We start from the raw sequence: 13,276 nt of genomic DNA on the forward strand, positions 1-13,276 counted from the left end.
CTATCCTAGCCGACCATAATCATGCTTAGAACACTTACATTAGCCTACAGTTGGGCAAAATCATGAACACAAAGCCTATTTTATAATCAACTGTTGAATATCTCGTGTTATTTATTGAATAATCGTTGAAACACGTACTATCGTAACCCAGGGAGTGTCTGTATTCTGATGCATATACGAAAAGTTATTGTATATTCATAAAAGTTCAGGACATGCCATTTTGTTATTGAAAGTTGTTCCGGACCTCTGACTTTGAACAAAAATGTGATGCGGACCTTTGAACGAAAAGTTTGAGAACTCATGTTCTATACCGAAAAACAATAACTGCAATATCAACAAAGCCATAATAGATATAAATAATAAGAGTGGACCTCGTAAGCTAATGCTTGATGTACATGTCCATTCACAGCTACCCACAGCTCTGTAAGCTCAGCTACAGCACTATAGCCACACGTTAATCACCTCAGCCAAGTATCCATAATGACTGTCATCCTCACAGCCGTTTGTCCTGCATGTAAAACCCCTTTGACTATTTAGCACATTGCCTTGTTGCATTGTCCTTTCTTTAACTCTCCTAGACAAATCTTAAACATCTCGGTAAGATTGCTTTGACTGTTCGTAACAATTTCTACTTATGCGTGACACTTTATCCTTTTTAATTGTCATTTATCTTTCATCCATTTGCTCACCATGAATAAAGCCTCGATTGCTAGCATGACATTAAAAGTCAACGAACTAACTCACCACATTTACAATAATACATAAATAAAGGTGGCATGCACACATTACTCAGTGCATGCTGAACAAGCAGCCGCCTTTTATATTAATGAACCCAGAGGATACTCATTAAGCATGGAAGTGTGATACTTAAGGTTTTCAACATTAAAAGAAAGATGTAGTTGTTGTCTCTCCAGGTGAGGGTGGGAATGACATGCTACTTTAATCAGAATGAGAAAGTTAGGAGCGCTGTCAGTATATTCTGGCTCTAACAATGGTAATTAGAGTGAAATGAACAACAAAGCACTCACACTATAACAAATATTGATAATTAGGATAGATACTGAGCAATTATACTAACTGGCTCCAATGCACAAGCAAATAAATAGCTAGGGAGTGCAAATGTTTGGCAGTTTACAAATTATTGTGTTATCATATCTGTAAACAATAATAACTAAACTACATAACAACAAACACTACAGTAATCCCTGTATCCACAGGTAATACACTCCAAGCCCCACTGCAGCTAAGCCAAATCCGTGGATGACAGCCACCATCTATGGACCCAATAAAGCGTGATTTTCACATATTTATGTATGGTAATTGATAAATTATGCACAGTAAGACATTACCAACATTAAATACAATAATAATTAAGTACATGGCACATTATTATACCGAACTATATAGAACCGTACTATCTAGAATGAAAGGGATTCTGACGTTTTAGCCTAGAGACGATAGAACAGTGGAAAAAACTGCCATAGATCAAGGGATGACAGAGCAATGAAAACCATGCTTTTTATGCCCCTCAAAGGACAAATGAACAATGAAAAGACACTGTTACACATTTTGTGATTTTTTTTTCGGACTGCGGCAAACCGCTGATAACTGAAACCGCTGATAACTGAAACCATGGCTACAAGGCGATTACTGTATATGTATATGAATCCAGTGTGAGTTTCCACGATAACAGAAAGACAAATAACTGGAAGATAGTGTAGCCATGGTACTTTCAGACACAGACGGGTGTGTCATGCTCGGTTTGTCGTACCTGAGCCATAGCACACAGCACACGATCCAGTTCCTCAGCAGAAGGCGAGCCATTAGCCAACTGGAGATCCAGGGGTGGGATGTGACTGACACTGGGCCGCGCAGGTACGTGGGGGTCACCCAGGTCACCGGGCACTGGAGTGGAACCTCCCTGGCACACATTCCAATAACAAGGGAAATTGAAACCTTATCGTGATTAGCTGCTGTTGCATGGGCAGGACAACGCACCAATGAAATTGTATCATATTCACCGGGAAGAAAAAAACGCAGAAAGAGATGTTTTGTGAAAATAATGCCGCAGGCATTTAAAGATCAGATGCTGTCCATAATTTATCAGAAATAATGGGATCATTTGAGTCAAATGTCACAAAAATACGGGTAACCTTCTCCCAAATTCTTCAACTATGAAATATGATCCACCGGTCTGCAGATTTCCCTGTTCAAACACATCCTAATGAACTAATTCTAGTAAGTTTAGTCGGTGTGTTTGAGCAGAAAACTCTGCAAACTGTGCTGGACCTCCTTGACCAGAAAGGGAGAACCCTGATCTATAGCATCACAGACATTATCTACCGATGAGTGATTGACCTGTTCAGTGGATTCCTGTAGAAAAAAAAACATTCTAAACAAAGCATGTTGTTCTGTTCTATTGTTTGTCCTTCAGTAACATTCGCATGTATCAACTAACTTCCGACAAGCTGACAAACAGACACCAGATACCCCCATTATATTAAATACAATTAAATGCAAATGCTTCTGATTCCTGTCATGAAGCATTTCACCATAAAAGGGTATCTAACATATACTTAACCTTCTCTCACGTAACACGTTTGCTTAGTGATACCCAGCGTATTGCGTAATTACATGCTGTGGTCTGGTACCCCCCCCCCCCCCAAAGATGCCGAGCCGAGAGAGCAGTGTGTGTGTGTGTGTGTGTGTGAGAAAGAGAGAGAGAGAGCCTGGCATAAGCCGATTAATGTTCCCTCTTGGTTCTTGCACATTTAAGAAATTGTTTCTGCTCCACTACACTCGGCGCGGTGCTTCTATACTGTCGCGCGCAAGCTCGTTGCCATAGCGACACCCGCGGAGAATCGGGCCCTGTTTGTGCGCGCGTGTGGCATGAGTGTCCTGTCCCGCTACTAGGCTTTCAAGCAGAAACCCAATCCCAGCTGAGATAGCCCGCTCAGGGACAGCTTCGTGCTGAAAGCAGACAGCTTGCCTTTTCACAACATTAACACCAGGAATTGCATTCGACTCCCACCACTTGCTTTTTAATTAAGACTTTATAGCTTGTTTTTATAGTCTATTTTCCTCCGCTGTGTCGTTTTTCCGTCGGGCCTGTAGGGGTGTGAGGATTCGGTTTAGAAGGCGGAGCTAATGTATTGGGAAAATCATTATCCAGACAGAGAGCTGAAGCAGGGCTTTCCGAAAGTGTCCGCAGGGATTCGGAGCGGTGACGTGTTCCAGACCTGCCTCCCACTGCATTTCTCGCATACTTTCCCATTCCTAGGACAACATCCCCAGTGGGCCCCAACCAGTGCCTCCATGCCGGGCTCATCTTGCACTGAGGACACCAGCGAACAGAGGCTGCAGCCTGTTCCAGTCTGACATCACGCATGTTTCCACAACCCACGTGTGAACCTCTACTTGTAATGTGTGTTGATGGACAAGTGTTGGCTACTTGAGAAACTATAGACGGTTAGCATGGAAACGGGCACTGGTGCGGCATTCCACCCGAGCTCGACATTTCAGCTGAGTGCACGACGGAAAAAGCAGTAATCCGCTTCTCAGTAAGTAATGGGGTTCGAGTTGTGTAATAAAGCCAAAATGGGATAAATCTTGCTTCCCCACCTGGTCCTTCAGGTGCTGGAGAGACTTCTGTAGAGTCAGGATTTGGTGGAACAGGGGGCTCTGGAGGACAGACTTCAACAAGCTGAGCTTCTCCTCTGTAGGCAGGTCCCCTCTCTCTTTCAGCCTGGCCTGGAGCCTCTCCACAGCCCGCAAGGCACGCTGGGTATCTGGAAGAGGTTACATAACTGACTGACGAGTAGTGGGAAGACTTTTCAGGGGCACACGGCAGATTTGCTGAAAGACCTCAGAAGTTGGAGACCAACCACACCCACCTGACAGGAATCTGACAGGTACCATGGTCTTCTTGCATGCATGACCACTAGTTTTACTAATTAAAAGAGAAGCAGTGGGAAAAAAAATACCACAAGATTTACCTCAACTGCTGAAAAGCAGGGTTAAAATGTAAGAAAGGCATATTTTTAAGTACAGTTTCCTTGTATTTCACTTCTTCAAATAAGTGTTGAGTGTTAAGTTGAATGTAAATGATTCATGGTGTAAGAACCATAACACAGTGACCGCCCCAAGGCTTGGCCAAGGTCCAGCCATTCCTGCAATAAATGCAAGGCTTCAGAATTATGTAGCTCTGCTTTTGTGCTTAGAAAAAAAAACCCATTTAGTGTTAAATTTCTCAAAAATAACAATGATTTAGTAGTTCCGCTCTACAGATATGGAGGAGGCCCCCGAAAAAAGCCGGTACAACGTCGGAAAGATACCATCCAGAATGTATCCAAGGCCCATGTTTACCAAGCCGAGCTGGTGAAGGTCTGCTGAGTGCTTGTTAGCTACAAATGGTCACATTTCCTCTGGACCCGACACAGGCAATCTCAGTCTCCGCGAGAGTGTGTCTGAAACCTAACGGAGTGTGCCCAAAGACCTGTCTTGTTTCCACTTTGCAGGGCATCTCCTCGGACTGCAGGCTACATAAAAAATAATCCAACAGGCCCGCAGTACTTCTGTTGCCACTGATTGGTAACCCTGAGCAAGATTTCTAGCTGAAACAGATCTGCTGACCTGGTGACCTGCTGACCAGTTACGTCTGGGATATGTAGCACAACACACATGTGTGCCCTGAAAGAGGTATTCTCACCACTCCTAACATAATAAATATAGCTTTTCTGAAGAAGAACATAAATATCAAATAAGCCAGTCACTTAGCTAGTACCAGGTAGAACTCACTATTGCCTCCCAAATGACTGCAATGGTAGATGAGCTGTGTATTCGGAGAAGCATTTCTCTGCACCATTATTGTTTTCATCTGCTATTTTACACTTGTGGCCATCCTGATAGCTTCAAGGCATCTACCTCCTCTCCTCTGACCTCTCTCATTAACAGGGTGTTGTTTTTCCCCATTGAACTCCTCCTGGTGTATTTTTCATTTTATTTTGTTTTGTTGGTTTATTTCATCATTCTCTGCAAACTTCAGACACTGTAGTACGTGAAACTCCCAGGGGGGGGGGGGGGGGGGGCTGTTTCTGAGGTTCTGGAACCAGCAGGTCTGACACCAACAATCACACCACATTCAAAACTGCTTAGATCACACATCTCATTGTGCTGGATGTGTTCAGTTCCAGCCATATGATTGGTTGTTTGAAGGATCAGGCTGTTTGCATTAGCAAGCAGGTGGACCTTATCAAGTGGTTACTGAGTGTGTAGAAACAAAGACAGGGGGGATTTCTGCTAGAGGTCCAAGCGAACAACCATGACAACTAATAAATTAACAAAAAGCAAAATATCATGCAAAGTACTACAGTCATGCATCGCAAGTAGTCAGAAAAATAAATGTAAAAACTGCAAAAGACCAACTAACTATGTCGTATTTAGGTCATTACAGTACAATTTTACCAGTCGACAAATTATTTTACACGTTATTGTCCAACGCTCAGGTCGTGTTTTAAATGATAATGGAACTTACCCATTGTTTCGATCATCTTTAGTCGATTTCTGCTGCTATTTTCTTATTTCTTCAGACCTGCAGAATATAGTAACAATCTGAAGCATGTTTACATTAATTCGACAGAAACTTTTGCCCGACGCGACGGCCAAGTGAGGAATATGAGTGAGGAAAGCTTGGGGTCAGAGGTCAGGGTCAGCCAGCATCCAACACTCCTGCAGCAACTGGGGCTAAGGGCCTTGTTGAGGGGCCCAGCCTCGGGACTCAATCCCATGACCTTCGATACACTGAGCCATACAATAACCATGGCAAAGAAAAAAGAATGAATGAGATGGGATAAGATGAGATGAGGGTGGCATGGTGGTGCAGTGGCTAAGCCCTGTTGCCTCACACCTCTGGGACCCGGGATTGAATCTCCGCCTGAGTTTGCATGTCTTTCCCATGTCGTTGTGGGGTTTCCTCCAGGTACTTTGGTTTCTCCCCACAGTCCAAAGACATCCTGAGGCTAAATGGAGTTACTAAATCGGCCATGTGTGAGTGACTATTGTGTGCCATGAGATGGGCTGCTCTCCCGTCCTGGGTTGTTCCCTGCCTCATGCCCACAGCTTCTGGGATAGGCTCCGGACCCCCCACGACCCAGAAGGATAAGCGGTTTGGAGAATGGAAGATGAGAAAAGATAAGATTATCAGGGTCAGCACCTGTCTGTCCCAGCCTTTTGTGCCTTCTCCCCGTTTGGCCAGCAGGTGTCGCTGGCCATCCTGTCCTCCCTGTTGTTAAAGTCTTTAGTGTGTTTTCTCTGCTTCCCAGGTGGCTGCATGGCTCAATGAGCTGAGCATGCAGCTACCTATAAACCCCTCTATCGTGTGTTCAAATCCCACATCCTCTGTTTTTGTGTTTTGTAGATTGTGTTTCATTTGTACCTGATATTCTGGTTCCCGTGTTTTGTAACTTATATTCAATTTTGGTTTTCTGTTTTGTGCTCATGGTTGTGTTTTACCTGTCTTTGTTATTCCTCTATTATTAGATTCTGTTTCTTAGTTACTCTATTATTTTCTGAGTTCCTTGATTTATTTAGTTGTTTCACCTGTTGCCCGTTTTGCCAGCCCTTATTAATTGTTCTCACCTGTCCTGCATTATTCCTGTTGGTCTCTATATAAGTCTGCTCTGTTATGTGGTGGAGTCATTGACGTAGTTGTTGATGTTCTTGTTGACTGTGATTTTGATTTTTGATTCCCTGCTTTTCTTTGGTGTAACCAGTTCCCTTGTAGATCATTTTTGTTTTGTTTTGTTCGTTCACTTCATACCTCTTAAGTTTTGGCCCCTTGTGGTCCTTTGTTTTTCTTTTTGTGTGTTTTCTGTTTCTCTTACCAAACCCCTGTTTTCCTGCGAGCCTTGACAAAGATAAGAAACTTTATTGATCCCACAAAGGGAAATTTCAGTGTTGCAGTTACATACAGGATCAGACACGACATAAGAGCACAGTATGAAAGGGCATAAGTATATAACCAAACAATGCACTGTAAACGAAGACACCAGTGACCTGTACTACAAAGTTGGATTACTGTCTTATCGGGGTAACTTGTCAGATTTAAGGTAGTAATGTAAGCGAACGAATATGAAGTCCATTTAAACTGCAGTACCTTAAATCTGACAAGTTACCCCAATAAGCTGGTAACCCAGCTGTGTAGTACAGGCCATTGGGAATAAAAGGACACACCTATAAAATAAAAGTACATTACATTTCCTGCACAGCCAAGTCTAATCTCTTAACAACAACCATCCATCCATTTCCAGAAGCCGCATGTCCACATTAGTGGGAAATCTGGCAACTCCAATTAACCTCAGCATGTTTTTTGAGGGAGGGGGGACCGGAGCAACAAGAGGAAACCCCACGATGAACCCTGAACCATAGAGGTGCGAGGCAACAGTGCTAACCACTGCACCATAGAGGTGCGAGGCAACAGTGCTAACCACTGCACCATAGAGGTGCGAGGCAACAGTGCTAACCACTGCACCACCGAGTCGCTCCCAAAACAACCAACCATTTTCCATAACCACCTGTCCTATGCAGGGTCACAGGGGTCCAGAGCCTATCCCTGAAGCTAAGGGCACAAGACAGGGAATAACACAGGATGGAGCACCAACCAATTGTAGGGCTCACACATCGTTCACACCTATGGGCAATCTGGTAACTCCAATTAACCTCGGCATATTTTTATACTGTGGAGGGAAACCGGAGTACCTGGCGGAAACCCCACGTCAACATGGGAAGAACATGCAAACTCCACACATAGGGAGCGAGGGCAGACACCTCGAACCCCTGTCCCAGAGGTCCGAGAGAACAATGCTAACCACCGCACCAACCCATGAGAACATTAGCAATGATAATAATATCAAAGTTAGAAACGCAGCTATTTGCAATGTATTAGTACTTACATGCTATTTCAGCACCATTAAAAATATTGGAACACTTAGCATTCCCGTTAGATGCCACACATCAAGGTTGTCCAAACGTTTGTTAACAAGCACAAGATAAGTTAATTGTTTCAGATATCTGTCATTATGTCAGCTCTGTGTTCTGCAATAGTTTAGAGCCCAAGAGGTCCAGTTTATTTACAGCGTCACCATGGTATTGTGGCAATAAACAAAGAAATGGTGTCTTGTCCAGGATTTACCCCAGCCTAATGCCCCCTGCTGCCTGAGATAAGCCCCAGTCCCCTCCCCCCGCCACCCCCACAATCACCCTGACCCTGATAAGCAGTTGGAAGATGGATGGATAAATTTTTAAGTTTGTAAGATAATACTTGTAGCTAAAATATTTTAATTGATGGTCATCTTCTACCTTCTGTATCCTTCAGCAATTCCGGCAAACATGCACATTTTAATGTACCGCTTAAAGATTACATTTTTAATGAGAGGTTCCAATTATAATAAAAATATGAAAAAAAACTTACTAGAGTAACATGATATCTGGTGAACGTGGCTTTTTAAGTTGCTGCAGAACGTCAAATATGTAATATATGATGCTATAGTCAGCGGTAAGGGAGCAGCTTCTCCCATATGACGCAAAGACATATGACGCAAAAGAAAAAGACGTCACACCTAACTACTAAGTTTATTTTTGGGTGGGATGAAATGTGCTTTGCTTAAACCGATCACTCATCCCTCCAAAGTGTAACATTCAGCAGACACAAAGTTGTGCACAATAACAGAACCCCTTCCCGTTACTCGGAGACCCCCACACCGCATCTTCCGTCGGTCCCTGTTAAATTACTCAGTGTCCACGGGATGTGAGGTATTCTTTCGGATGTCACCGTTATCGGCCGAGTAAACAAGCACAGCCCATAGATAAGGCTGACATTTCCCATCCTGAAGCTGATAAGTTGCGCCGATCGGCTCCGCTTATCGCAGCAGCCTAATTCTGACATTTAAGGCGCAGACTTCATCAAACTATCCGCCCACTTGAACAGTAACCGCATCTATCCGGAGTGAACAAGATTGGCCAATTCTTCATCCATCTGTTTCTCCGTCCAAGCTGTTCTACAGATATACGAGTAGGATGCCAGCATGAAACTAGGCTCTCCGCGTTAAAAGTGCAACGCAATCCGCTTTTCTCCCGCACACCCCCCTCCCACCCCCGTGCGGAAAGCTGAATCAACAGGCTTCCGACCCAACTCGCTGGCCGGGACAAAGAATGCATCCCAGCTACTCCCCCCTTAATCCGGTCACAGCTTTCTTTGTTGCGCTACTAATTTTCCATTTTCCAAAATCTCATTAAAATCTACAAACCACCCGAACGGTATTTTTAAGTGCAGCGATACAATGTATCGTTTAAAGTGTCTCAGCGGAGCTAACAGACATGAACAGCTCCCTACTACATTGTAGCCATTGCATTTTGGTTCTTAAGGAGCGATAGATGTCACTGGAGATGAGGATAGATTTCAGCAGCACTTCATATGCATCCGATCGGACTAAAATAAAGTGGGGAAATCGGGAGACTTACAAGGCGGGGATGTCGCTCCGTGCGCCTCCGGGTGTCCGACGTACCCCGTGCTGTTGTTTCCCCAGCAGTCCAGCTAACGGCGCTCGCCGAAGAGCTTCAAGACGGGACTCAGTGTAACACGATCAACCCGGACGCGTTTCTAAGAGCGGCACCGAGGGTTGAAAGTGCGGCCGCCGGCTGCCGAAGAACGGGGGGCGGGGGTGGGCTGACAAACGCTGCCGCTTGGTGGGCGGCTGGCCGGGAAACGCCGTGCTTTTGCGGAATGTGTGCGCAAAGGTTAATCCGATTTAGAAAAAGCGGCGAGGTGTTACCGGACAGGGTATTATCTTATCAGGTCTGCAAGCAGCAATACGAAACTCACGCTTAAAGACATGCTGTATATTTAATGCCCTTATTAATAGGCAACTGTATAATGTATCAGAAGGAACTCATAATGGCAGAAATCACCAGATTGTAATAAATTAGGCTACCACATCTACAAATATGCATGTGAGATGGAATGACATTGCGAAGCACTAAGCCAGTACACTGGCATACAAGCTTGATTTTGCAATTAATTAATTAATGTATTGTGTGTGTGTGTGTACGTGTAGGCTTACACACACCAAGAAACATACAAATAAAACACATACTGTACACACACAGAGATATATTATTTCAAATAAGCCTACTGAATGTCACTGGAAATGTTTTTAAGCAGTTCATCCATCCATTTTCCAAACCACTTATCCTACTGAGTCGCGGGGGGTCCGGATCCTATCCCGGAAGCAATGGGCACGAGACAGGGAACAACCCAGGATGGGGGGCCAGCCCATCGCAGGGCACACTCACACACCATTCACTCACACACCTATGGGCAATTTAGCAGGTCCAATTATCCTCAGCATGGTTTTGGATTATGGGGAGAAACCGGAGTACCCCGAGGAAACCCCACGATGATATGGGGAGAACATGCAAACTCCACATACATGTAACCCAGGTCCCAGAAGTGTGAGGCAACTGCTAACCACTGCACCACCATGCCGCCCCTTTTAAGCAGTTCAAACGACTTAAATAATCATTTTTATTGTTCTCCTTTAACTGAATGTTACTTTGCAATCTTTTTACATTTGATCTTCATCCACTTTTTTCCTCAACCAACTCTGTCCGAGTGTTTACCGAAAGCATGGGGAAAAGGCATTTTTAATAAGGGAACAAGGTTTCCCCTCTAGTAAAGGTTAACATTCAATTCAACGTGATACAGGATGACATGAACACTTTTTCGCCTAATACCTCGGGTGTAACATGTTGCTGTTGTTTTTTCCTTTCCGTGATAAAACTGATAGCATCAAAGGCCAAGCTGCTAATGAACACGGACTGGCTATGCCATAGTCACCATTAACATGAGTGTAATGGAAGCGCGCTCCCTCTAGGTAGAAGTTCCGTTTAACTCCACTTGATGGCATTGTGGCAGTTCCGACAAGCTTCCAAGATGAATGACTCCTTCTCTCTCCACCCACTCTATTTCTCAGTTTGCCTCCCTTCTTCGCCCTTTTGCTCATCTCATTCACGCTTGCCGACACGGTCTTACTGACACTTATACATATACATAATTGTTTTATTTTTAGGATATCCTCTGGAACGTGGCATAAGCACTTAGATGTTGCAACGGCGTCCACTACAAAAGCTGTATTGACGTCCCTATGTGCGCGCGTCTGCGTGCTCTTCTGAAAATAAATCATTTGCACAGCCCACGGATGCAAAGCTCCAAACGAACGCTCAACTAAAATAATTTAGGCATTATTCCTGTGCATTTTTAAAATGAGATTATGCAATTTGCTCCAAACGCAGATCTACCAGGCGTATGAAATGCAGAGCTGTTGCTTAAAGTTAGGCATATCGTTCTCCTGTGGGAGCAAACTGCCTTTGCGTTAATTAAATCATGATTCCCACGCTGATCTAAAGAAGCCAACAGGCAAACGGACTTATCACGGCGAAGCTCATTTCGGGAGACAGGTGCAGCAGCTTTAAAGGACTCTGGGGCTGCGGACTATTGGCTGCACTCACCTGCAACAACCTGTCTGCCATGAGGATGGTGCCTTGTGCAAAGAAAGAATAGACGAGTAATAAAGATCAGAACTTACCGGAGCTGAAAGTAAGACCAGAACTTACATGCTGACAAGTATAATTTTTAGATTTTATAAGGCTTAAAAGTGCAGTATGTTCCCACATAGAGGGGTGTTGAAAATACCCATAGGTGTCAGGATTAGTGGGGATATCTGACCCTGTCCTATGTGTCTTGTCTCCATCTGGCCAGCAGGTGTCACTGACCATTCTGTTCCCCTCTCTGTCTTTCAGCCTCTCAGTCTCTAGTGTGTTTCCCTACTTCTCTGGCCGCTGAGCAATTTAACAGGCTGAGCGGTCAGCCCTCACCCAGACTCCCCTTTTGGTTGTGGGTTTGAGGCTGACCATTATCATTTAGTGTTTATGTAGTGTTCTCTTGGTTTAACACGTGTTTTATGTATTTCTTTTGCAGTCCCTTGTGTTTGTTCCGTGGTTGTTTTATGTTCAGTTGTCCTTGTTTTAGTTTCCCTTGGTGATTTTAACTATTGTATCTAGTTAATTGCTCCTTGTTGTCCTTAATTCCTTATATCCTACACCTGCCCCTTGTTAGCCCTTGTTATCTGTTCATTTAAGTGCCTGCCTTTGTTAATTTCCTCAGTCAGTTATTATAGTTGGTACTCCATGTTGGTAGCTGTGGTGATTTTTCAGGCTTGCTCCCTGTTTTTCTCTGTTTCCTAGTTGAGTTACTTTTAGTTATTTTCTGGTTTCTCCCCTTTATATTCTGATTTGTTGGAGCAGATCCGTGGATCTCCTTTGTTATGCCCTGATATAATACATGGGATGTGTTACAGCAGTGCAGACAATCGGCTACACTTGTCGCCAGCAGCTTGCAAACATTTAGCAGGTTATCTAAATGTACAAATATAGTGTCTCTTCATGCCAACTTGGGGCTCTGGTCAAGCACATGTAGGAAGCCTTTTATTCACGTTGCCCAAATATGGGAATCACCATGAAGCAGAACAACGGGGAAACACCCAATGAATAAGACAAAAGGACAAACACTGGAGCTGATTAATTAATTATTGTGAAGTGCCATTGCTATGCAGAGTTCTCCAGACAGAACGCAACCATGGCCTACCTCAAGGAGAAAGACAGACCAGTCAATAGAACAATAGGAGTGAGAGAGGGAGACCAGGCCTCGTGAAATAATAGGCAGCGGTAATGACTACCACTGCATCGCTGCCCTGTCACTGCAGGGGAGCTGCAGGGAATACAAGCCGATAGCGGCCAAGGCGATGAGCCAGAGGTAGAGGATGGTCTTGGCGAGGGGCAGGAACTTGTGGACCAAAGACAGTGCAATGCATGATGGTCAAGGCTGCGTAACTGGCCATTCGTATGATATAGATGTTGCACACTTACATTTTCAGTGGTCCTGCTGTCCTGCCACATGTAACATATAGGAAAGACAGTCATACTTTTCAGTGATGCTTCAAATTGGATGTATGCATAAAATGTTATACATATGTGCAAAAACAATGCTTTTGTTTATCATTTTTTTTTATTTATAATCACTGCATACTTCAGCACCTGCATGTCACATCTAAAAAAAAATCATAAAGAACAAATATGTATTTTTAGGAAAATGTTTACAGATTTTATTCTGTCCATCTTCTACCTCTATTCAATAGAGGTAACTGGGGATGATTGTTGGATTTTT

General features: G+C 43.9%; 1 protein-coding gene across 9 annotated transcripts in view; it reads right to left on the reverse strand.

Moving 5' to 3' along the window:
- Positions 1 to 9,725, reverse strand: part of LOC125704936 (multiple PDZ domain protein) — a 45,716-nt gene extending 35,991 nt beyond the window's left edge. For 8 of the 9 annotated variants that reach the window (XM_048971106.1, XM_048971100.1, XM_048971105.1 and 5 more), the window contains exons 1-4: positions 9,517 to 9,724; positions 5,534 to 5,590; positions 3,622 to 3,788; positions 1,772 to 1,921 (exon numbers count right to left, since the gene is read on the reverse strand). In XM_048971106.1, coding sequence (XP_048827063.1) covers positions 1,772 to 1,921; positions 3,622 to 3,788; positions 5,534 to 5,549 — 333 coding nt within the window. In that variant the 5' untranslated portion in view covers positions 5,550 to 5,590; positions 9,517 to 9,724. Of the gene's footprint in view, positions 1 to 1,771; positions 1,922 to 3,621; positions 3,789 to 5,533; positions 5,591 to 9,516 lie in introns of all 9 variants that reach the window. The other variant, XM_048971099.1, reaches the window with a different exon arrangement.
- Between the last annotated feature and the right edge of the window lie 3,551 nt (positions 9,726 to 13,276).

This window comes from Brienomyrus brachyistius, chromosome 12, assembly GCF_023856365.1.
Source record: "Brienomyrus brachyistius isolate T26 chromosome 12, BBRACH_0.4, whole genome shotgun sequence".
Taxonomy (NCBI): Eukaryota; Metazoa; Chordata; class Actinopteri; order Osteoglossiformes; family Mormyridae; genus Brienomyrus; species Brienomyrus brachyistius.